General features: G+C 41.0%; 1 protein-coding gene across 1 annotated transcript in view; it reads right to left on the bottom strand.

Annotated features, from left to right (window-relative positions):
• LOC139691980 (SEC14-like protein 2) overlaps positions 1–18762 on the bottom strand; it is a 206855-nt gene extending 188093 nt beyond the window's left edge. Inside the window, exon 1 of the mRNA XM_071589965.1 lies at positions 18422–18762. Coding sequence (XP_071446066.1) covers positions 18422–18475 — 54 coding nt within the window. The 5' untranslated portion in view covers positions 18476–18762. The remainder of the gene's footprint in view (positions 1–18421) is intronic.
• Between the last annotated feature and the right edge of the window lie 5191 nt (positions 18763–23953).

The raw sequence follows: 23953 nt of genomic DNA, 5'->3' as shown, positions 1-23953 counted from the left end.
TTATCTATATTTGATTATAATATCGTGTCAAACGATAAGAAGACGACTGGGAACGGTATTTTGGAGGAATTAGACTGCGAGTCACTTGAGATCCAACGTTGCATAGACATTAGGTATATTCGTTAGTGCATTTCAGTTGAAGGCATATGAATTTGCATGCGTGTGGATAATTAAAAAGGCATGAATATCGCACTCCCCTCTGCGGGAGAAGATTTGAATTACTTTGTTGATTTTGCATGTGGATATATTCTCTTTAATGGGTGGTTACCTAACAACCCTGCCACACGCCCTTGAGGCGGTTTACGGGGTACTATGTAGATGCAGAGAACTCTCGAGAATTGCCCACCGCAACCCGAAATTGGTTTATCGTAGTACTCAACTTATTTATTTCCTTAGAGCAACTCCACAAACACCTCACAAACATCCGCATTGAAATCCTGAATTATATGCTTCTTCAGTTTGCGTCTTGATCCTATCATGCTTTTTCCGTTTTACTATCCTTAAGGGACCGCTTTGCCTTATCGTATTCCGAATTCTTCTTCCTTACCCATTTCTTCTCTGAACTTATATGTCCTTCGATGATAATTTAAGTCCATTTAATGTTCATTTCGGTACCACATTATTAATATCTCTTCTAATTTCTTCTGCTTTTGCTTGGTGCGCGTGACAGAGTTAATAAAATATATTCCAGATAAACTTTTAATGAAATATTTAATTAATGCCAAGCTCCTCCCGTTGCTCGTTAACACTTCTAAAATGTTAAAAATGTCATTTATGCCTGGATATTTTCGTCTACGGGAAAGAAAAATTCAATCAATTCATCGAATTGAAGGTTAACTTCATAAATAAAAAGCAATGCAACCTTCAAAGAATGAAGAAAAATTGAAGTTAAATTGGAAAGAAGACGAGCTGATAATTATTTTTAAAGTAATTGGAAATTTCCATCCCCTGCTTGTTTTGCAGAAGGAATTAGAAGTGGGACCGGGCAGGGAAAGAAAGGAAGCGCTCGTCAAGATTGGAAAACTACTGCAAGTAGGAGTAGCCGTTGGTAATTAAGAGGGAGATGATTTTCTCATTGTTTTCACCTATCATGGATTATTATTTTGCATGAATAGAGACACGTGGACTAATAAAAAGAAACAAGAAAAGAACTGGACAAGTTTTTCAATGGCACGCGACGAATGGAGAGCATAATATGGACCGGACTCAAGGACTCCTCCTTCCCACGAACAATAAGGGATAGTAACTGCAAAAATTTTGGTTCAAGATAACCAGAATCCCACTTGCCAATTACAGCGTCTAGCATCTAAGGATTAATTTCACTATGCACTTTCACTAATCTCGTGTGTTTTGTTGTCAAATCCCTTCCCGCATGACTGAATGGGGTTGCCATTCAATGAATGTAAGGCTCATTCCAAGAAACTGCGGGAGATACCCCAACAGTAACTTTTAACGGAGTCAGAGTTTAAAGGGACGCCTTAACTGGCTAAAGCACTGGGCCGAACATCGAGGGATCAGGGTTCATATCCCGGTCAAGGCGAATGATTTTTACCCCCTGAAATTCTTGCATTGACAGTAGAGAGCTCGTTTCGGTTGTGGTTCGTTTTCATTCCCTTTTTTCGCTTAACAAATAACTAGTTTACTAAAAGTAAAAACCCTTGTTTTGAATTAGGTCTTCCTCCTCGATATTTACAGATTTGAATGCTATTTCATATACTTTTTACTGAGTATTTTTCCTTTCCACTCCCACATCCTCCCTTATCAAATACCCTCCCCAACTGGTGCTTGCACCCCCTGCCACACACCTTTTTGTTGGATCGCGTGATATTTATCCCGATGTTGACCGATAGGGGTAGGAATGATGGGTGTGTTAGATGAATATCGAACGAGTGTCTATATTGAAGAGTGTAAGAACGAGAAATACAGACTGAAAAGGTCACCTCATTGGCAGGAAATGGCTGCAACAGATGCTTTTTGAAGGGAAGAGTGGAGAGAGAGAGGCAGAAAAATAGATTTTCATTCCAATTTCAGTTATTTAGGGAGGAAATATCAAGGGATGGACCAAATTTTATAAGTTCGAAGCGCCTGGCGACATCATTTCCTTTGAAACGTATCTGAAAACCATCACTTTTAACAAATATCGCCTGTTCTACCAACGTCATCATCGGGCACTCTTCAATCCCACCGGATGCCCTCCTCCCTGGGTCACCAAATTATCCCTCTTTGTCTCATTTATTTCCCGCCTCCCTTTCCTCTTCAATGATTCTTCATATTTCATATTTTCTTTCTTAAACCATTGGTTTATTTTCCTCTGTGTCGATCTTCAAATTGCATTATTTCGGCATCTCTTCCATGCAGTTTGCCGTTCTTGGTAATTCCCATTTCCTGAGTGCTTAAACGCTTCCAAGCGGACCGTCAAGAAAGAAATTCCAAGGTCTCCGTTGGAATGGTGCCAAAGTGGAATGCAAGACGCGTCCGACATAATTTTAATAGCATTTTCCGTCCTGACTGTTTCCGCTTCCAAATACTCTCAAGTTGCCCTTGGATTTTAGCGGAATATGGAACTGCGAGGAGAGCAGGTGGACCTGCACCGAAAGTGCGGGAGAACTCGAATTTCTGGTACCTCGGGCAAGTTTGGACTCGTCTGAATGAGCAACTGCCGAGCGACCTTCCCTCGCCCCCTCCCCCCTTCCCCTCGGCTCTCTTACATTATCCCTGACGACACCACCCCACCTTGTACATTATCTACTACTCCTCGGATACACTGAATGTGCTGAAGTAGGAAAAATAATAACCCGGAGGTCCGCAACTATATACTAAAGATATTAATCGACGGAGCACTCCCTGCCACACGCCACAGTGACTGCTTTCGGGGTTAGATTTAGATGTTAATTAAGCTTGGAAGTCGTATTAGTATCGCAAAGAGGCAACCTACACGTTAGGAAGATAAGCAACAAGGAAATGACCTTTAAGCAAATGATAAAACATCCAATTGCCGACACTGCACAATGGCTGTGTATCAGAGACATTGATCGTCGGAATTTCAGAATTCTTCCGAAGTCTGGTACACAAATGACGTATTCTCTTAGATTTAGTTACACGGATTAATTTGAAGATGTTGAAGTATTTAGAAGAGGAAAATACCATATGGTACGCTCAAACGTTAAAAGATCAGACGGATTATAACCACACTGTGACGCAATTGTTCAGTGCGGAACAAAATAGGCGCAGAAAGGAAACAGACACGACGAAGGCCAAGGGTGAAATACGAGTAGGTCAAGGAAAGATGGATATTATACGGAAGGCCGATCGCAGGGTGTAGAGCGGAGTTGGCACAGGACGAAGGGAGGAGTGGTCGGATGCAGTCAGCTTCGATCTCCGGGTTGAAATACTCATTATGGGTGACGCCAAGTTACTGCAGTAAGACGAGGGTAGGCTGAAAACTAACGCACACGTGCTTGTGGATCATAAAAAAATGACCTTCAGAAGCACTCCTGGTGATATGTGGAAGTAACATTCCCCCCTCAACACGCATGCGGAGGATTGTGGTCGTTACATTCATCCAGTGTATTTTGAGAAGCGGAAGTACGGAGACGTGTTCTAGTGCTAAGTCAACGCGAGTTAAACAGCGTGCTGTTATCGAATTTTTAACCGCTTTAAAAGGTGACTGTCGTTTAAAGGATCGTTATGGTGGCGATTCTGTTGATAGGTCTACCGTAAAATTTCGTGGTTGCGAGCGAACACGCAGCGGTGAATAGAAATAGAATAGTACCAGAAAAGTACACGAATATTACTGGAAAAAGGCACTCGTGAAGAGCACTTGAGTTCTGCGATCATGTGTCGCTTATACATTTTAAATTTCAGGCGTTGGTAGCGTATTTAAGAAGTCCAGAGTTTCAACGCCAGGCAGGTTTTCTTTACGCCATGAGACAATATTGCCGAATACAATTCAGCAATATTGTCTCATGGCGTAAAGAAAATGTCGACGTTGAGTTTTCTTGCCTCATTTACTAATTACGCCCTCAGAAAGGAGATGGTAGAAGGGACAATCTAAAAAATTTCGAAGGACGGCCGGGTAAAGCTAGAAGGGTAAAACAGGAACCAGTAAAAGCAACCAGTAAAACCTGTAAAAGCAACCAGTGATCTGAGACGTAATCACTTTGTTCTTAATAGTGGTTACGCGCTCCCATTATCCGACAACTTGGTAATCCACCTTCCACCTCTTCCAAGTGATTCCCCCTTGCGGGCATATGAGTCCGCTGCACGTTCGCACTGAGCCCCGAGACTTAAGGGGGCGGTGGGGGGCGGTCGATGCAACGTGACAACGAGCCGCGCTTGGCTGAGTGGTCACCCGGCCATGCGATCACGCGTGCGCGCAGGGCAGCCTCGGGGAATGCCCACCGTTTCCTGCGAATCCGCGGCAAGGGCTTAAGCCGGATGGGGTTGGGTGCACTTCGAATGTACCGATGATCGCTCGGCCCTTGACCTCGACGAAACTCCCACAGTCCCATAGATTAAGTCCGGGCAGAGGCAACTTGTGTATCAAATGAAAAAATTAATAGATGATCATAATTCTTGGTATTGATAACTAATCAACTATCTATCAATTGATTACAAGCGAAATATTCGTCATCTACAGTGCACGTAAAAGAAAATACTCAAAAAAATGTAACGTATAATCTATGGCAACACTAATAGGAAACGTTTTACTAGTCAGAAAAATGCAAAGTTTACGTATAGCATAACATTTTTGTCAGCAGCAATAGTCTCGGTAGGAGAGATGATGTAATATAAGATTAAGTGCAGAACAGGGCATTTTATTATTAATTTATTATTCATTAAGATGTCATTTTTTCCACGAACGATAGGGGATCAGAATAACATTTTCCGATTGCGGTAGGGTCATGTTCGGGTAAAAATCAGTCTGGTGTGTATTCACCACCTGCCACTCACCCTGGCGGTGACTTGCAGGGTGTATATAAATAAATAAATACAACAAAGTAAGTCTACCGGACTAAGGTATCATTTTTATGGCCTTTGGCACTACCCGCAAGATCTTCCTAATATGAAAAACAAATCTTTACATCACATTCCACATATTTACAGCAACTAATTATTTAGGTCTGAATACTTTCGCCATCGCATAATTAATGTGAAAATAAACTAGCGATACTTAAAATCAACTTTGTATTGTTTACATTTTGAAGGAGTTCAAATAAATTCAACCTGTGGTAATTATTCAAATGATAATTGAATCGTGAAGCATACGTCTGATATAAAATTTCGAGCACTTGCAAAATATGGCTCACTGCCTGCTCAGTGCGTCAAAAAAACGAAAAACAGGACATAGCGGCGTATTACAGTTCTGTAGTTCGCACCTAAATGATTTTTTGATCGTAAGAGAATTGAAATGAGAAATGTGAGAGCAATATACACTAAAAATCTCTTCGGTCCATCGCTTATGAAGTTACTGAAACGACGATTTAAGCTTTCTCATCAAAGTGGACTAGTTTTAGTCTTCGATTGAGCCGGTGTTTTTAGTTCAGGAAAAATATTCTTCTGTCGGGGCCAAATAAATTCAAGGAAATAGCAACAATGGAGTATCCGCGAATTATTTCATGACCACAGAAATATAAAAAAACAATCATTAGGTTTCATTGGATGTAACAATGTCAGAATAAACTATTTTTTATATTCATGAGACCCATTATATGAATAATATACTCAATAATCACACCGCTTGGGGGGGAGGCTAGGATGTAGCAAGAATTGCCACGCGGAATCGAGACCGGGCCCTCCTGTCAGTCGCCTGGCTCCACTCCACCCACCTATGTAGCGCTGAGATATGGATAGATATGTTAGCAGCCTGCAAGCCACCGCCAGGGTGTGTGGCAGAGGTTGAATACACACCAGACTAATTTTGACCCGAATATTTTTACCCTTACCGCGGTCGAACAATGTTATTCTGATACCTTATAGTTCGTGGAAAAGTGACCTCTCATATCTGTTCTACAATTAATCTCTCTAATTTTTTTGACCTATTGCTTTATTGCCATGAAGTTAAAGAATCCTGAGCATTAAACCGCAGGTGCCTTATCATTTATTTGAATTGTAAGGGCTTTCTTACGCCCTGATTTGAACATTTTAACTTGTGCCGATGAAGAACCATATACCAACAGGGAAATGAAGGATTTGAGTGGAAACTTAAATATGACCTCGGCTTGAGTCCCACGTATGCGATAGTTAAAGGATGACAAGGGGGTTTGGCTGGGGACGAGCGTGCTGCGATGAAATCGTTGACAACCTGTTTTTGTGTAATAATAATTATATTCTTTTGAAATGGATTTTTCACGCATTGCAATATAATTTGACCGCAAGAATAAATCCTCAATTGCTGCAGCCCAATTACATATATTATTGCGGTCATTTAATTTCATTTGATCACCTAATCTGTGCAATAAAAATTTCATGTAAGGGATTAAAAAGTGACAAGCCATTCAATTTTATCTTTCGACTTTATTTGCAGATCCTACAATGAAGTGTTCAATGAGGGGTTTAAAATTCTACAGGTTTACGAAAATGCACGGTATTATCACTATCTTGCTGCCTCTTACGGTATTTAAAGCAAACATATGAAGTGAGGAATCAAACAGAAAAGTTCAATAAAAAACATGATATCAATATAATACGCTTTTAGTTTTATCTGTCAGTCTGGCAGTGTGAATAAAGTTTATGGCGATGCCGACATCATTCCACTTCTGTGCCTCGAAGCAACTGAGGCAGAGCTGCCACAAACAGCACCAAAAAGCCACATAACAATGCCGGGGACTGGGGAAACGAACGAATTAGGGCACGGAAAACTGTTAATTTCCTGCAAGAAAAGTTATGCGTGTAAAAATATTTGAAGTTGAAATTTAACGACCCATGCATCAAATTATTGGGGATTAACTGAGTTTTATTTTCAGATTTCTGAACACTTATTTCCTCAATTTTCAGTTTCATTTCGTAATTAAATCTTATTTGCAACTTTATATCGGCTTAAAATTACCCGAGAAAATTCGATTTGACGTTCCATGCAGGTTGAATTTGACCCGAACAACAAACATTTTTCATTTCAACCAGTTGTATTTCCAAGGGCGATGTCCCGAAGGGAAGTCCCTTGTTGATTATATCCAGGCGTTCATACAACTGGTTTTTCTAATCTCATTTTCACGTTCCCTGTATCATTTTCAGATATCTTCGGCGAGGTAAACAAACTGGCCTCGTATTCCTCTCAGCCGTCACGGTTTTGGTTCCAGTTTGTTCTACCCCCTCTTCACCATGGGTACATGGGCCAAACGGGATTTTTATTTTTCCAAAAATGCGATAGTTGAGCTCTTGGGGAGTTCTGGGGGGAGATTGTTTTTTAAAAAACATCCTGCGGTTCAATGACTGTAGAGAGGCGAATGAACGACAACATGGAGATTTCAGTGTTTCACTCTCCATTCGCAAAAGATTACAAAATTTCAGGCCTATCATAGGATAAATAATGTGTTACAATTAGCTTAGAGAGTGCGTGTTAAGCATATTAGGTATTTGGCTAATATTTCCTATCACGGGGTCAACATTTCCCTGGAAACAACATAGTGTTCGGAGCAGGCGTACGTAGTTCTACCCGCCCAATTACTCACAGGATGATCAAGGCTTCGAATCTAAATCGACTCGTTTCCTCTTTTCTTATGTCGATCGCCACAAATGCTGTCCTATGTTGACACAAAATGAATCAATAAGTCAAGATGATTCCTCGAACTATTCTTAAACGCGAACGTCTCATATCACAGTTTTACTTGGTTCCAAGCAAAATAAAATAAAACCACATATCAAGATATCATGCATAATAATAATTTAAGAGATAAAGGAAGCAATGAAAATCAAAATGTATAACCTTCTCGTACACACTGTAAAACAAATGACGGATTTCGATGCATGTGATCGATCGAGGAATCCGGCCGTGTTATCAAAAAGTTTCGATATGTAAAATAAGGTAAAGAAACAAACTCGTTTTCTTTGCGGCTCACTCTTTTAGCAGCTCAAACTCTTTTCCTTAAAATATAAATATTTAATAGAAATAAATTCCGACAGATTTTCCTTAGGATCTGTTACCGAGACCTGATTAGCTTACGTTGCGAAAATATGTACTTTTCTCGGAGGTTAACCGTTAATTACGTTGCATATGGTTCCGTCTGTCCACTGACAATAAGCAAATGGAAGATGAACTCCGATACATAATAATTACATTGGTTTCCCGACAAAAGTCTAATTTAATTATCACCATACATGTACACACGAGGGTCATTCAATTAGGTAAAGAGAAAAATGCTCTCATAAAAAAATATTCAATGAATATTTACCATATTTTTCAAGGGTGTTAGTTGGCAACCTTGGGATGAGCTCTGATTAGCTGCTCATTTATTTTATGGCAACGTAATCTCAAAATCTTCAGTTCACCATGGCAAAAGAATTTGGAAGCTACGAGAAAGCTGGGACGAGTGCATAAATGTTGGGGGCGATAGCGTTGCAAAAACGCCCAAATTTTGCAAGAATCCAATTAACAATTTTTGAGTTACAGCAATTTGTCTCTTTACTTATTGAATGACCCTCGTGTATGGATGGTTAAAAAATTTCCTTTCAGAGAAACGTTTCCTCATGGGAGTTTAAATGGGTCCAATGATGTCGAATTTCGAAACTCGGAACATCACAGTCTTGGAACGGACTATTTTTTCGATTTAAAATGAGTAAACACTGCTGGTATAAATGTCAGAACGCCCAGGGCGTGAAATTAGCCCATGATATGCAAATTACTCGTGTCTAATCACTTACTCTTGGATCGCAATTTATTCTTTATCAATTTGAAGTTGAAAAAATTAACTCAACTCTGAGGGCGACCAGGACGGCGAGCAATTCTTCGTCCGATTACCGACCTCGGCCGCTGTTAAACCCTAAATAAATGGAAACAGGGCACTCTGAACTTTCAAATAGATTCGCAAACGCGTGTATCATACCCAAATAGTTCATGTCGCTTTCCGAAACTTCGTTCTTCGCATTTAACACTAAGGCCGATTGTTTTAATTGGCAGAGGGAATTCAAATAGGAAGGCCGAGGATTAATTGCAAGAGGTAGACCTTGGAAGACGTCAGCGTAAGGAATTACGAAGGAATGAGGAGATTGGAGAAGCAAAATAAGTTTTAAGATAGGCGCTACAATCAAGCGTCGTATCGATGACCCAAGACGATGACGGAATGAGTGAAATGACTCAGATTGTGGTCGCACTTATCTGTGAGCACTGACCTGCTCTTCGCGTTATATTCCCCCGAATATGACATTTGACCTTACTTGACTAAGTTTCATCTCCCACAATAAAAATAGCGGAGACTCCGCGAAGCCGTTCGACAGAGTGAATTGAGTGGAATTAATGAATGCATTGCAGAAAAGAGGAGTGGATTGGAGAGATACAAGAGACATCGGCAACCAGTAAATGTTTCGGGCTGCTCAGGTTTAACAAGTGGATGGAGAGTCCGCATGGGCAGTTTTAGCAAGAGGGGTGTGTCCATACTCATCTCTGCTTTCCGAAGTATACGTGGAGGAAATGATTAAAAAGGCATGGAAAGGGGGGGAGGAAGGAATGGCAGCAGGCCGGGAATTCACGGAATCAGATTTTTTAGGAGAATACTGATTAATTATCTAGTCAGCCTAAGTATTACAATTATTGCTTAGGAGTAACAGGGAGTCCGGTGAGAGATCTTTTAAGAGGAATTAGGCTGGAAGCTGACTGAGATGGAAAGAGAACAAGCGAGACAGGCTTTTAGAAGGTTAATACGTAACACGAATTTAAAAATGGCACACAGGATATTATTATTACGGCCCCAAACTATTTGGGTAGTTTAGACTACAGAGATAAGATCAGGGAGACTTCAGAACAGATAGATATAAATATTCCTTATTTACTCGGACGATTAGGAATTATAATGCGAAAGAAATATAATCCAAAACAGAAATTGCAGACATTCAAATTACAAACGAGGACAAGATAAAACGCTATGTAGACATCCAGTACATTCGTTGGCACTTATGCATGTTTATTACCAGTGTATGCATTTGCATGAGTGTAAAATGGGATTTGAATTAATACAGGGTGTTTTCCGAAAGTATCCTGTATTAATACAGGGTGTTTTCCGAAAGTATCCTGTATTAATTCAGCCGCTCCTACATAAATTCGTCTACGTCGGTGTCAATCGACATGATTTTGTCTGGTTCTGTTTTACGGGTGGTGTCCCAACACCTCCTCCCGTCACATATCCTTCCGACAGCTTGCGAGATATTGTGTACATTGTAGATTAGATTCTACTATCCATGTCCATGTGGCAGCAGAATTTCCTTTTCTTGCTTTTAAATTCTAATTGGATCGTAGTAGTAGTTTTTAGGGTAGGCGACCGAAAGCTGAGGTCATTTACGCCATAGGGGATGGACAGGAAAGGATGAAGGGTGGGGAGAAACCCGGCGTCGGCATTAGCCTACTCTTTACGAAAGGCGCCAAGGGGTCCGCAGTTTAACGTCCCATCCGACGGACGGCGTACTCACTCAAGGTGCTCTCCACAAAGCACCTCCTGTAGGGATCGAGATACCTCTGAAAAATATTCAACACCGCCGGGATTTGAACCCGCGCCCTCTGGGTGGGAAGCCAGTACATTAGCCCCCGCACCATCTCGATCCCCTAATAAATGGCTCGGTATTGGATGGTTTTTTGCTGCATTTGTAGATGAAGATAGATGTGTAGTATGGTATTTGCATGCGTGTTAGTTAATGTGGGATTTTTCTTGAATATATACGCCACTGTGAGCGTAGGTTCCCTTGCATATGTTAATTTTGCATGTGGTTTTATCATATTTTACGGCTAGTGACCTAACACCCCCCCATCATACGCCCCGCGGCGGCTTGTGGGGTATTATGTAGATGTAGAAATAAGGAAGGAATGAAGGCTAACGTTAAAGAGGTTTATGCCACAAAGGTAATGAGGTTCTTTGGAAACTGGAAGGCTTTGTTTCATACACAAATTGGAGGAAAAACCAGAGCAGGCAGAAGAGTCGATCTTGTGATGTTTATTGGCAAAGGAAGTTCCACCTCAGCCAGATGGCGTCTTCAGGTTTTCAATTTCTACCTGAAAACGACAACAGGATGGCCACGTGGGGAAGATGTAGTGACCTATGGACATTGCTTCGTGGGGGAACACTGGAAAGACGATAACCTCCAATGTAAACGTCGCGGTAACCTCAGGAGCACTCATAGTATGTATATGGCCCCACATGGTGTTTTTCTGTTCGTATTATAATATTTGGAAACTATCTGGATTAATAACGTGCCACGAATACGAAACTTATTAAAAACCGGAAGCGAAACACATAAACATGTATTTAATTTGTGTTAGATTTAAAACAGACAAAGAATATGCCATATTTCTATGAGCATACGCATAACCGAAGTAATTAACTAGTAATCCAAAGTTAAAATTCTCCATTTATTGATTCGTTTAATTAAGCGAGCAATATTTACATTTTGTGAATTCTTGACACACTCTTTTAAACTACCTTTGTAGAACGGCAAGTTCCGAATTTCGCGGCAATTAATGTTTTCCGGTTTTACTATTAAAATAATGAGAAGCCTCCTTTTTGTAGTTATGGTGGGTGTAAAGAATGTGAATTTTCACTGAATTGTTGGCGGAAAAAAATCGAGGTAATTCTCGTAAACAGTTCGCGAATATTATTTCTAAGAAGCTTGAAAATTCTGGAATCTCGCGATCTTTCATCTGTGGCACATCTAGCTTTGAAGTTAAGACACGCCGAGGGTCCTGTGGGACGGACACACTGCTCCCCGGTAAAGGCGGAAGATGGGCGGGAAAGAAAAGATCATAATGGAAACGGAGAATGTTTATTTTGAGAGATCTCGAGTTCCCGACCTTCCCCAAGGTCACCGCGATAACGCCGCGCATGCCGTTCTCTTTGGGAGACGCGGCCGGGGTCGATTTCCATCTCGGGACGGGGCGAGGAGGATGCCGCCATTCAAAAGAGCAAGGTGCTTCCGTTAGTATATTCATTAGAAAAACGATATCGGTGACAATGGGTAGACTGGTGCTCAGAAAGCTCAAATGTTTTCCACTGTTTTGAAATGATAGCTCTATTTGGCAGTCATACCGAATATTTTATATATTACTACATCGCACCCTGCAAACCACAGCTAAGGTTGGTGGCAGGGGGGTGTTGATTAAACACCGGACTATAATTTACCCGAACATTTTTCCACCTAGCGCGGTCGGATGACGTTATTCTGATCCCCTGTCGTTCGTGGAAAAATTACATTTTTTAATCTATCTGTTCTGCACTTATTCTAATGTTATCGACATGATCTCTGTTTTAAAAATATGAAATATGAATTGATCAAAGAAGTTCTTACATTGCAAAATTGGAGTATTTTTCACATCGAAGGATATATAAGCAAAATAACACACTAGTTGGATAGTTAGACGTCCACTTCGAACCGTCTTATAATGCGGCATGTGAAATCCACACACAAAAGAGTAAAGGGATCCGTTTCATTTTAGGTTTTGCTCTCCGATTTAAAATAAAAAGCTCCAAATATGAGGCTAAGAAGCATGCAGCAGATTTCCCTGCTGCATACTTCTTAGCCTCGTGCAATCCCTTGCAACCTACCTCGAGGGTGAGAGGCAGGGGATTATTACACATCAGGATAGTTCTGACCCAAAATACCTCACCCTATAGCGTAGCCCGGTCGGACGACATTCTCATCCTTTATCGTTCGCGTGAAAAATGCCATCTTAAACTTATCTGTCATACACTTGATCTCTCTAATTCTATTGACACGATCCCTCCTATCGTAGTACGATGGGGGTAATAATAAATTTTCAATATCACTGCTAAAGAGACGTCCTTCTAAATTAAGCAAGTGATTCAATCTGTAATTTAACTTTAACTCCGTGAGTGATTCCCCGCCTAGCCCCTCTTATATTTTGGATGCACTACTAAGTTTATTATAACAACGTTTTACAAATTTAGCTCCTCTACGCTGCACGCGATCCAATTCGGTTATCAATCCAACTTCGTGTAGATCCCATATTTCTACTGGCAGGATATCTTAAATAAGGCCTAACCAGCGAATGATGACATTTTTCTCTAAAATTTTTCTCGAACATTTTCCTCTAATATTTTCATCACGTTTTCCCAATACACTTCCAAAAAATCATAAGTTTTTGTTAGCTTGTCCACATATTCCCAACTTGTGTTTCACTCGGGAGAGGTCGTGAGTGAGGGTAACGCATAAGTATTTAATCGAGTCTGCACTTTCTATTTTGGTATTCCTGATGCAGCAGGGATTCGGAAGGTAATTGCTCTTATTTCAAATATTCAACAGCATATAATTTCTTAAGTTTAATGCTAATTGCCAAATTTCGCACCAACTTTGAATGGTATTTAAATCATCTGCCAGAGCTCCTTCATCGTAAGCGTAATGGATTTCTCTGTAAAGCTTTTCATCGTCGGTAAATAAAATCATCTTATCATATTATCTAATCACTATTAAATACGGAATGATCTCTCCAAACCATAGTACGATGGTGCTAATAGCACATTCTCAACCTCTCTACTAAAGAGACATACTTCCAATGCATGCAAGAGATTTAATCTGTAATTTAGCCTTCGCCCCGCGAGTGATTCCCGGCCTAATCTAGCTCCTCTAAAATTCTGGATATGCTGCTCAGTTTGTTATAACAACGTTTTGCAAAAAGAACAATCCTAAGTTTAAATGCCGAAACTCAGTTACGTCCCTTTTCAGTGTGGCAATCAAAATCTTTTACAATAAAAGATTTTGGAATTACCCGTATTTCATTGGGAACATCTTGTCTTCAATCGAAAAGCATAAAAATGCAAACACGCTTCCTCGAACACTCGGGAATACGCCGCATGTATATTGAAATGAAATTATTGACTTTGTAATTCCACGCGCTTTATTTAAAAAAACGACCCAGATTTCGACGTTGAACGTTATGAAATCTGGGTCGTTTTTTTTTTAATTAAGTGTGTGGAATTACAAAGTCAATGATATCATTTCAATTCAATGTTATGCAAATGCCATAAAGTTACGGCGGAGACGACAAATTTTACGTTGCATGTAATTTGGAATACACTGATCGTCTCAGATCGCACTCCAATAACGAACTACATGAAATTGTTACTGTCGCCATTCCTTTGTCTGCATTTCATGTTTTTTTCTACATCTTATCTTGGACCACCGCCGGGGCGTGAGGCAACGGGTGTTAGACCACCAACAGTTTAAGAGTCATTTGCTGATTCGTGACTTTGGGTGCAGTTTTATTTTCGGAAAGTATGAAATTGAAGCACGTTATATTTCCTGCAGATATCCTCACTTAATTCATATCGGTTTCATCGGTAGTCACTCACACTTCTCGTCGTGTTTTCGCCTGCCAATGAAATGCGGGGATAGATTTACTGCTCCACGGTCAGCCATGAACTCAATTCATTTATGTCCATCCAGCAGTTTATAGAGTCACAGGTGTAATTTACGTGCTCCCAATGGCTTATAAACCAGTTTATCAAATTAATACAACTACTCTTTCTGCTCGCATACGTCGATACCAGTGATGTCACTGGTTTCAAAGAAGATATTCCCACGGTGACGAGTTAAAGCCACCTGATAGGCATAACCAGTGGCTTTAGATTATCAGCCACGGGACCAGAACAACTATTGCGGAACGCCTATTACCGTTCGATCGGCATCGGGTGAAATAGCATCCATTGCAATCTCATATGCACTGACCTTGAAGTTGGCGTCACGCAAGGATACCCGAGCTAAAAACACCCGACACACTCGCTCTACAGAATTTTTCTTTCTCGAAAAGGCAGGGCAAAACGGAATCTTAGTATCAATATTTAAACAAAAATAATAATAAACTGATGTCTTGATTTTCTTAATTCCAGATTTATTTCCTATTTACCAGATGTACTTCCAATTTAAATACTATTAGATCTGATAGTAATTAAATAGGAAGTACTATTCTGTGTGTGAGGATACAGAACATAAATAATGTTATTTTCACTGAAAATTATTCAACTGCAGCCACTATATTTGTTTTATACGTTGATTAAAGTATGAATTGATTTCAACGCAATAATTTAAGAGCGTAGAAAACATTCCTCTTGACCGGGATTCTAATCCGAATCCCTCGATGCCCGGCCGAGTGCTTTAGCCAGTTAAGCTATCGAGGCGTCCACTTAAACTCTGACATTTTTGCATAGAAATGCACATTAGCGGATGACTCCATAAAAAGTTGCTGCTGCGGCATCTCCCGCAGTTTCTTTGGAATTTGTCAAGACATAAACAGCCTAAGTGTTTAAAAGTTGGGTTTAACCTCGTTGACTGTGGCGCGTCGCGCACGACTGTTGTCACAGGCAACGAATGCCTGTGAAAACGTATGCACGGTATTTCGTTACAACATCTTGTTCCTTTAAAGCCCCAAAATTTCAGAATTCACCAGAATACCTTAACTGACTAAAGCACTCGACCGGACATCGATGAACCCAAGACCAAATCCCGGTCAAGGCGAATGATTTTCACACTCTGAAATCGTTGTATTGAAATGCATAACAGCGGATGACTCCGTTTAAAGTTACTGTGGTGGGATCTCCCGCGGATTATTGGAATTCATGAATTGATTCATTAACACGAAGTTGGAAAATGTTTTCATCGCAATAGTAGACACAAATGAAACCAACGACGCACGCATATTTCACAAAACATTCCTATTTCAACTGATAAATTTCCATGACGCTCTTGTAGAGTGAGTTAGCAGACATGGGGAGGAGCATCAGCAAAAATCTCCAAATCCGAAATTCATCCAAATGCTCTACGAATACTATGTTCACTTTTCAAGTTTCCGCTAAGGTGGTGTGTGGCAGGAAGTGATTACATATAAGAAAGCACCTTACAACTGAATAAATTTTGGGGACTAGTAGAGATACCCATTGTTTCGTTTATCTGATCAAGCGGAATGAAATTAAAAACTGTAATGAATGTAGAATTATATTTGATTTTCGTATCCATGCAAGAAAAGCCGATTAGTTCCCATAGAATATTTCAAATGAAGCAATGGTCAAAACTAGGCTACCCATTCTAAGTACTTCCAGAATAATTAAATGCGGTAGTCCTTTTTATAAGTGTGAATGCGCATTTTCAATCTGGCAGTTATCAAATGCATCTGCATGATCATATGTATGGCATGTGACCCCTGCCACACACCCTAGCCTTGCGGGGTACTAAAAAATATAAATAATGATGTGGCTGGTCGTGATACGTACGTTTTCCACATTTGCCATCTTCCTCATCGTGTTCTGTTATTAACAAAATCAATCCATTTTTTAGCATTTTCATCCAGTATTAGACATCTTTTTTGGCGACTTAATACAGCACATTATTATGGTCAATAAAGAACGAATCGTAGCAATTTTCCACTTGATAAAATAATAATAATAGATTATCTAGTGGAAAATTGCTACTATCCGTTCTTTATTATGTTCGAATTCCACCACATTACGCCTGAAACTACTCAATTTGTACATTACATGTTTATCCTGACATCCTTTTAAAAATACAGCTGATCCCTGCGTTAATCGTCTGTTTTAAGCACAGCCATGGTTTGTAAGGATACAACGTACCAATAACATGTCATAAGCGAGATTTCAATCACGATTCGGAAATGAAATCTCGTTTTTATCCTCAGCGGTCTTTAAACTCCATTGTTCTATTTGTACCTCAGAATATTTTCAGCGAGTGAAAGATTGGGTTTGAATGAGGTTTAAACAACAAGCTAATCAACTGTTAATTTCTACACTTAATGTCAGTTCGTTTCGTGCTATCGTTCATGGATAAAATGTTCTTTTTGTGACACAGTTTCTGCTCTGATATTTTCCTCAAAACGAGTTCCAAATACCAACGATTGCAGCCGTCATGACTTGCATCCACATTCCCAAACATGCTCGGACCTCACCCCTCCTCAATAAATAAAAATTAATTCCCCTACAACCTCAAACTAGCCAAATAAGTTAGGTAAAATTATTACCTATTTGAACAAGGGTTCTCCTTAAACAAGGAATATAAGTAATAATATTTATTGTTTTTTCAATACGCTTAAATTGGTCCACATTTTCCAATAGCCTCATCGCAAGAAAAACATTTGGACATAGACCTGACCCATTTGACAATGAAGTGAAAAGTTCATTATTTTTCAAAATAATCCCTCTTAAGTTAGGAATTAGACAGGTTCCTAGGGATTATCTTCCAATATTGCACGTAATTACATTCATCACTATCTGAGGATGTAGGGTTGAAAATGATTTGTTTAAAACACAGGCTGTCGGATTGCATCGTGCAGTGTGCATTGCTAGGAGTTTGATGAAAATCTAACATCACCAGCAGATAATTGCTATAAATCTAACAAACCTTTATTGACGGCATTCGCCTGGAGGCACTTACAACATCTTATCTATGATGTACTTTCGACTTAATCCACAACAGAGGCGTGTGACCGGATGAAACCTAGACATACCATTCAGGAAGTAAAGTCGGGAGAAATCGATTATTTCTCAACATAAATATCAGATTTAGTCTGTTCAACATTATTTCAGCGGATAATGTCAAACATTAGATTTTTTACCATTTTAATGTAACATGGCGCGTGATATAACGTAAAAGTAAATAGTAAAGACATTCGATTTACAAGTCAGGACAAGGTTAAAGGCTGCGTAGCTATTAGGTATATTCGTAGGTGCACGTGTACGTTGGCTGATGGTATTTTTATTTGCATGCGTGTATCTTAAAATGGTTTTTGCATGAATATATAAGTATCTTGTGGCTGAAAATTTGGCTTGAATTTCTTGGTTTTGTTTGTTGTCTTAGTCTCTTTTACAGGTGGTGATCTAATACCTCCCGCCACACGCCCTTGCGGGATATTATGTAGATGAGAGAGGGAAAGGGCATTTGAATCCGTCCCTGCTTGAACACATTTCTCTCAATTTTTGCAACCCGAGGGAACCAACTACCGTCGTGTATTTAGGGGGACCCTGTCCGCTCCTTTGGTTTCGCAAACGCAATTTACTATGTAATCGTTTGATTAAAAGGACAGCAACATTCAGAATATTGGAACAAAGAGCAACCACGTATGGACGAAAGAGACGGATGGCAAATACGCGTCCTCCTACCCGTGTTCAGCGCGGGATGCTGCACATGGGAGACACCACCTCGTTGCTGAGGTCGGCGTTCGAGCGCGTGGTCGAGTGCATTCGGCGGGGACTGACTGACTGACCTTCATGAGAGCGAACCGCTGGTCGTCCGACAGTCCCAGAGAGATGGGCGGCATGGCCTCGATTCGCGGCGCCTTCCTCGGGAGGGAAGCAGAGTGTTCGTTGAGCTCACTCCCGCCCTAAGTTCCGTCCTCCGCAGGCAAGAAGAGACGAAGAGCACGAAGGGACGACAATCGAGTCCTTCCAGATGCGGAATCTTTATCCTTTTCGGCGCGCTCCCGGCAGTTGGGTTTACCGACGAGGGTCGTCGATATTGCGGCAGGCAGCAGGAAGTTCGTCGGCGGAGGGCAACGGAGGGAGAGAGCGCGAGCGGGACCTCCGACCAACTCAACAACGGACGAGTCCAGGCTCTCGACTGACTGGGGCAGGAATCGGGGCGCGCGGAGTCATGTTAGGGAGAGACCGTGGGAGGGGAGGGAAGAGGAGGGGAGGAGAGGGAGGAGGGGTGGGGCAACAGGTGATGGGAAGGAGAACGGGACCCTCCCGCACTCCAAGGAGCTCAGTGACTTGCAAGCTGTTGGGCTCGGAGGTCAACGGCAGCTAGCACCGTTGAAAGGGGCACCGCGTTGACTCCGCTGTCAAATTGCCCTAATAAAGATGTCAACTGGGTCTCCAACCTGCACTGACCTGTCGATCCCTTTTCATCTCCAAGTAACTCCTTCCCTCAAATTGCATTTGACAAAGCTAATCTTTTATGAAATGCGGGCGTGGGGAAGGATGGAAAAGGTAAAGTGGACAGGAAGGAAAACAAATGATTAAGTGGGTGCGGGTATGGGGGGGGGGGAGAGGGGATTGCTGGAAGTAATCATAAGGAGGCAGAGAAATTGGATGAAAAGCATAATCATGGACAGTGGGACAGAGAAGGAAACTAATAGAGGGGAGAATGCTAGGCAAACGAGGAAAGGGCAGGTATACAGGATAGGGATGTTGGACGGGATGAACGGAGGATGGAAGTATGTGGAGATGAAGAGGGGCTTATTGTATTGTCCGACTCCAGGTAGTGTTTTTTTGTTTGTAGATACAAGATAATTATTTGGTGGTTTGTGTCCAACCAAAACCTACCTTAACTCTTAGATTACCTACAATAATAATAATCGTTCCTACCTCTTCCCCGTGCACATCTACAAAATACCCCGACAAGGCGCGTGGCGGAGGGTGTCGGAGCACAATCATGCATGAATACGAATGCATGCACTTGCAAAATATACAAAAATATGCACTTGTATTCAAATATTTTCTATAAACTACATCTATATACTATCCTGCAAGCCACCACCATAGGACGTGTGGCAGAGGGTGTTAGATCACAAGCCATACTGTACATCACTAGCACAATAGATAACCGTATTAACCAAACCTAAGGTTGGTTTGGGTAAGTGAAGTTAAGACTCACTTAGTGCTAAGTCCAACGACTTGCGAAATTCACAGATCATAGTACCAAGACCACTTCTTTTTAATGAGACGCCTATAGTTTCAGGAATTCTGTTGACCATAAAATTCATTAATGTCATATCGCCTGTGTTAAAATTTACTTGGTTGTAGATCAGGGTGTCCGACTGTGATTAGGGTCTTGTGCGAGGGAAGAAAGAGCACTTGACTCAGTCACTCGGGCCATCTACCACTATCATTTCCTCACTCGATGGAGGCCCATATTCAGGGTTTGTAAGGATATAACTTGGACCTTTCCTTTTTAATTTTTATTGTTTTTATTCCTGTGTGAGTACAATGAGTCCCTGGCATGCGTAGGAAGCATCCTTTTGAACCCTGAGTGTGTGAATGCGATTCACGAGAGTGAATTATTCCTCAACATTATTCCGTAGTGATCGAGTGGTTGTAAATTTGTTTTATTTTTTATTATTAACTTTGCATTTTTGTGTGTGATAAAATTACGTGGGTCACTGTTTTCCAAACACACCGACCTAGGGAGGAATTCCCTATCTTTCCCTTTACTTGTAGCTTTGTTTTAACTCCCCCCCCTTTACAAACCTAGTGTCAATCAAGTTTACTGTCTCGGCTATCTCGTTTTCATGTCACCCTAATGTTCCTAACAATACGCTCATTTTCTTACAAAATTCAGCTGAAATGTGTTAGGTTATACATAGTATCGCCTGTGATACATGCCCATCCAATTGACTTATTTCCCTCCTCTTAACTTTCCTTCCTTTTCCCCTGAAGATCGTGCTGACCTGTTTTCATGGTCTACGCACCATTTCCATTCTAGCCCGATCTTAGCTTAGATTTTGCAATGCCTTATATTTTATTCGAGTTAAAGCTTAAAAATTCCAGTCGTGCCCTCTTACAGGTATCCTGTAAGAGGGCACGACTCCTGTATAACCCTTTTGTGACTTTGAGAATCCATAGCAACCGCTTAAATGAGGTCCGAATTTGAATCCACGCTGCGGGAGCTGTAGGTATCCCATGAGTTGATTGCCTTAATTTTAAATCATGGTATGGTCGAAGGAATGAGTGCATGTTTTGAATGTTGATAAGGATCACGGCTCATGAAAAATAATTCCTGTGAGGTCTATGACTAAACTGAGGTGCTTAATCAGTGCTCTTTGTTTGGAACTGCATATAACCACCAAGAAATGCCTTTGTTTTTCCAAAAAATAAATGTGGTCCTTTTATAAGATCGAACCTTCTATTTGAATAAGTATTTGGGTGACAACTTCCAAAGTTTTAATAATATTTAAATTTAAAGAATGAGAAATAGTGCACCATATTTAATAATTTGTTCTACAGTTATTTCATCAAACACTTCGCTCCTCGATGATGAGCTATGGAATCTTGATTCACTAGGCGAACGGCTCTTGTCCCATGGGCCCAGTCTGTTTTTTAAATATTGCAATAATCAAATTTGTTGTCTCAGGCGTAACTTTGTGGAATTTGCATAACATATTGAAATGTAATGAAATAATTGACTTTGTAATTCCACACACTTTATTTAAAAACAATAAAAAACACTATTTTAAATAAAGTGTGTGGAATTACAAAGTCAATTATTTCATTACATTTCAATATTTTTGCAATAACCAGATCGAATCCAACACTCTCCATAGTCCGAAAAGTCAAATAAGAGATTGCCTGCATGAGCCATCAAATGGAGCGCTTGTCAGGTGCCGAAGACGGCGCAGCGAATTGGAATGGGCGCTGTATCGTCCACGGTGTTTCAAAAGCATCCATACATGATTTGTATGAAAAGTTTCGGAAACTAGATTTACGTCTTTCAAACAATGATAGAGTGCCTCATTATTCTTCAAAGTACATCCCTTTTGAGAGCGTTAACACACTTTGGCCAAAGCGGCTTTTCCGCGACTCGAAGGCTCACTGGTAGGCGGAGTCCGCAAGGTCCTTAAGGGTACGCATGCAAGTTTTTTTGGCGGCCCTTAGGGTCCCATGGTGGTGTCCTCTGATGGAGGTAGGATTTCACTTTTATAGGAATAGAAAATAGTCTGCTGGTACCGAATCGGGACTGTAAGGAGGTTGGGGAATCGTGGCGATGTCTTTTCAGGAGGTCTTTGCAAGCAGACACTTGCTCTTGGTCGTCCGTTCAAAGACCTTCGGGAGGAAGAGTTTAGCGCAGATCTTTCGCACTGCCAAATTTTCAGTGATAATGGTGAGCACTGCCCTCTTATCAATGCAAATATACGACCAGCGATCATGCGCACACTTGACCGACGGACTGAATTCAGAACTTAACGCACAAGTCAGGAAAAAATTGTTAGAGATACTTTTTACACACACCTTGTGGGTCCATTGCTTGCATTAGTTGTGCAGCGTGCACGGCGAATGGTGAAAATTCGACTTATCCGGAAGAAATTTTATTGATAATGGTCCCACAAAGTTTTACAGGTCATTCCATATTCCAAGCCATCCCTGCAAGCCACAGCATATATGGCGACAGCCGAAATAGGTATCACCGGAGGTGTCGTAAATACCCGCCATGGTCTGATTGGCTCGGAGTCAAAGACTTCTTTCGGCGCACAATCGCGGGAGTGAGAGGTGTTCCGGCCGGCGATGACCGATGACTTCCGCGCATTAGTCCAGAAAACGGTCAACCACCGCACGCCCACCAAATGCCACCCCACCCCCCCAAAATCGATCTGCTCCCCCCTCCCCTGGATTCGTTTAATAACCCAGGCTTTCTTATTTTCGCGTCCCGTCCGGGGCGAAATCGAGAGGGTTAGAGAGCGAACTTCAACCACACCTGTGGGCTACACAGTAGGGAAAGATACAATTAAAATTTCAGGGGTTTTATTGCTTTTCGGCAAAAAAACATCCCCTTGGGTTGATTACTAAAAATAGATGGTTGGCATTTATTTTTGCCCTGCGTATATTTAACACTGAAATCTGCGGGTGGCTTATGCAACCATAGGGTCCCGATTCTTTGGCCAAGAGATGATTTCCGTCGCGGCGAAGTCGAAAGATCCGTACATTTTAACACTTGATTATCTTCATTCCACCTTCCCCACTTCTCCTGTGTTCGTCCTTTATATGTGTTCCTAACACTTTTCCTTATATCTATTTCCATGTGAATGGACATACACGTGTGTGTGTGTATATATATATGTGTGTGTGTGTGTGTGTGCGTGTGTGTGGGTCGCAGTAGACTAGGGGGTAGAGCGTTGGACTACTGACCGGAGGGTCCCGGGTTATTTTCCCGGGCAAATCTTTGGCCACCTGCAGCTCCACCCAAGCTATGTGATTTTTCGGGTACCAGATCTTCCTGGGAAACAATAGCTGACACAGGGAAAGGAAGTGGCCCCCCTACCCTGATGTGTGAATTTCACACGCCGTATAGGGCTTAGTACTGGGTGAACTCTACCATCATCTACCAAAGCGACCTTCGGGTTGATTACTGTGTTTATGGTTTATATATCTACCATGTGCATGTATAAAATGTGTATATATATAAAATATACATGCATATGTCCTCAAGTTTCTCTTCATTTAGCTGTTTTACCTGCCAGGCAATCTTTTCCATTTTTGCCATAGCCACAGTAGAATTACTTTCTAGGTATCTCGCCTCGTTTTCTTATGGTTACGTGCTTTTGTTAAGCCCGTAGGATTCAGAATAATAATGGTAAATAGTTCGACAGATTCCACGAGAAATATCAAGAAGATTTGATTTGCGTCGCTGATGCAAAACGGGTGTGAGTTGGAAGGAAGACATTGAGGCAAAAAGGAATTAAATTTGGAAAGCAAAGACTGCAGATCTGCTGTCAATCATGTTTCCGATTTATATAACATCAGAAATTTTTTTGGTGTTTTCGCCCGGAGTCTTCATGAGTTTTCGTACATCAATCCTTCAGATATGAACTTGATAGTCAGATAAAATTTGATAGAAGCACGACGGTTATACATTATAATCTTTCGACATGATAATATAATATTTGATAATAATCTCTATTTTTTGTGGCTATGCTATCTCATAAATATCGAAAATCCGCCTTAGCAAGTTTATGATTGACATTTCAATCATCTCCATTTAAATTGTCAAATTAATATGCATTATTTTGACTTAGTACTCCCAG

This window comes from Hetaerina americana, unplaced genomic scaffold (genome assembly GCF_022747635.1).
Source record: "Hetaerina americana unplaced genomic scaffold, ioHetAmer1.1.p SCAF_4, whole genome shotgun sequence".
In the NCBI taxonomy this organism is placed as follows: Eukaryota; Metazoa; Arthropoda; class Insecta; order Odonata; family Calopterygidae; genus Hetaerina; species Hetaerina americana.
Note: the sequence above shows the minus strand (reverse complement) of the source record. Positions and strands in the feature narration are given on the sequence as shown.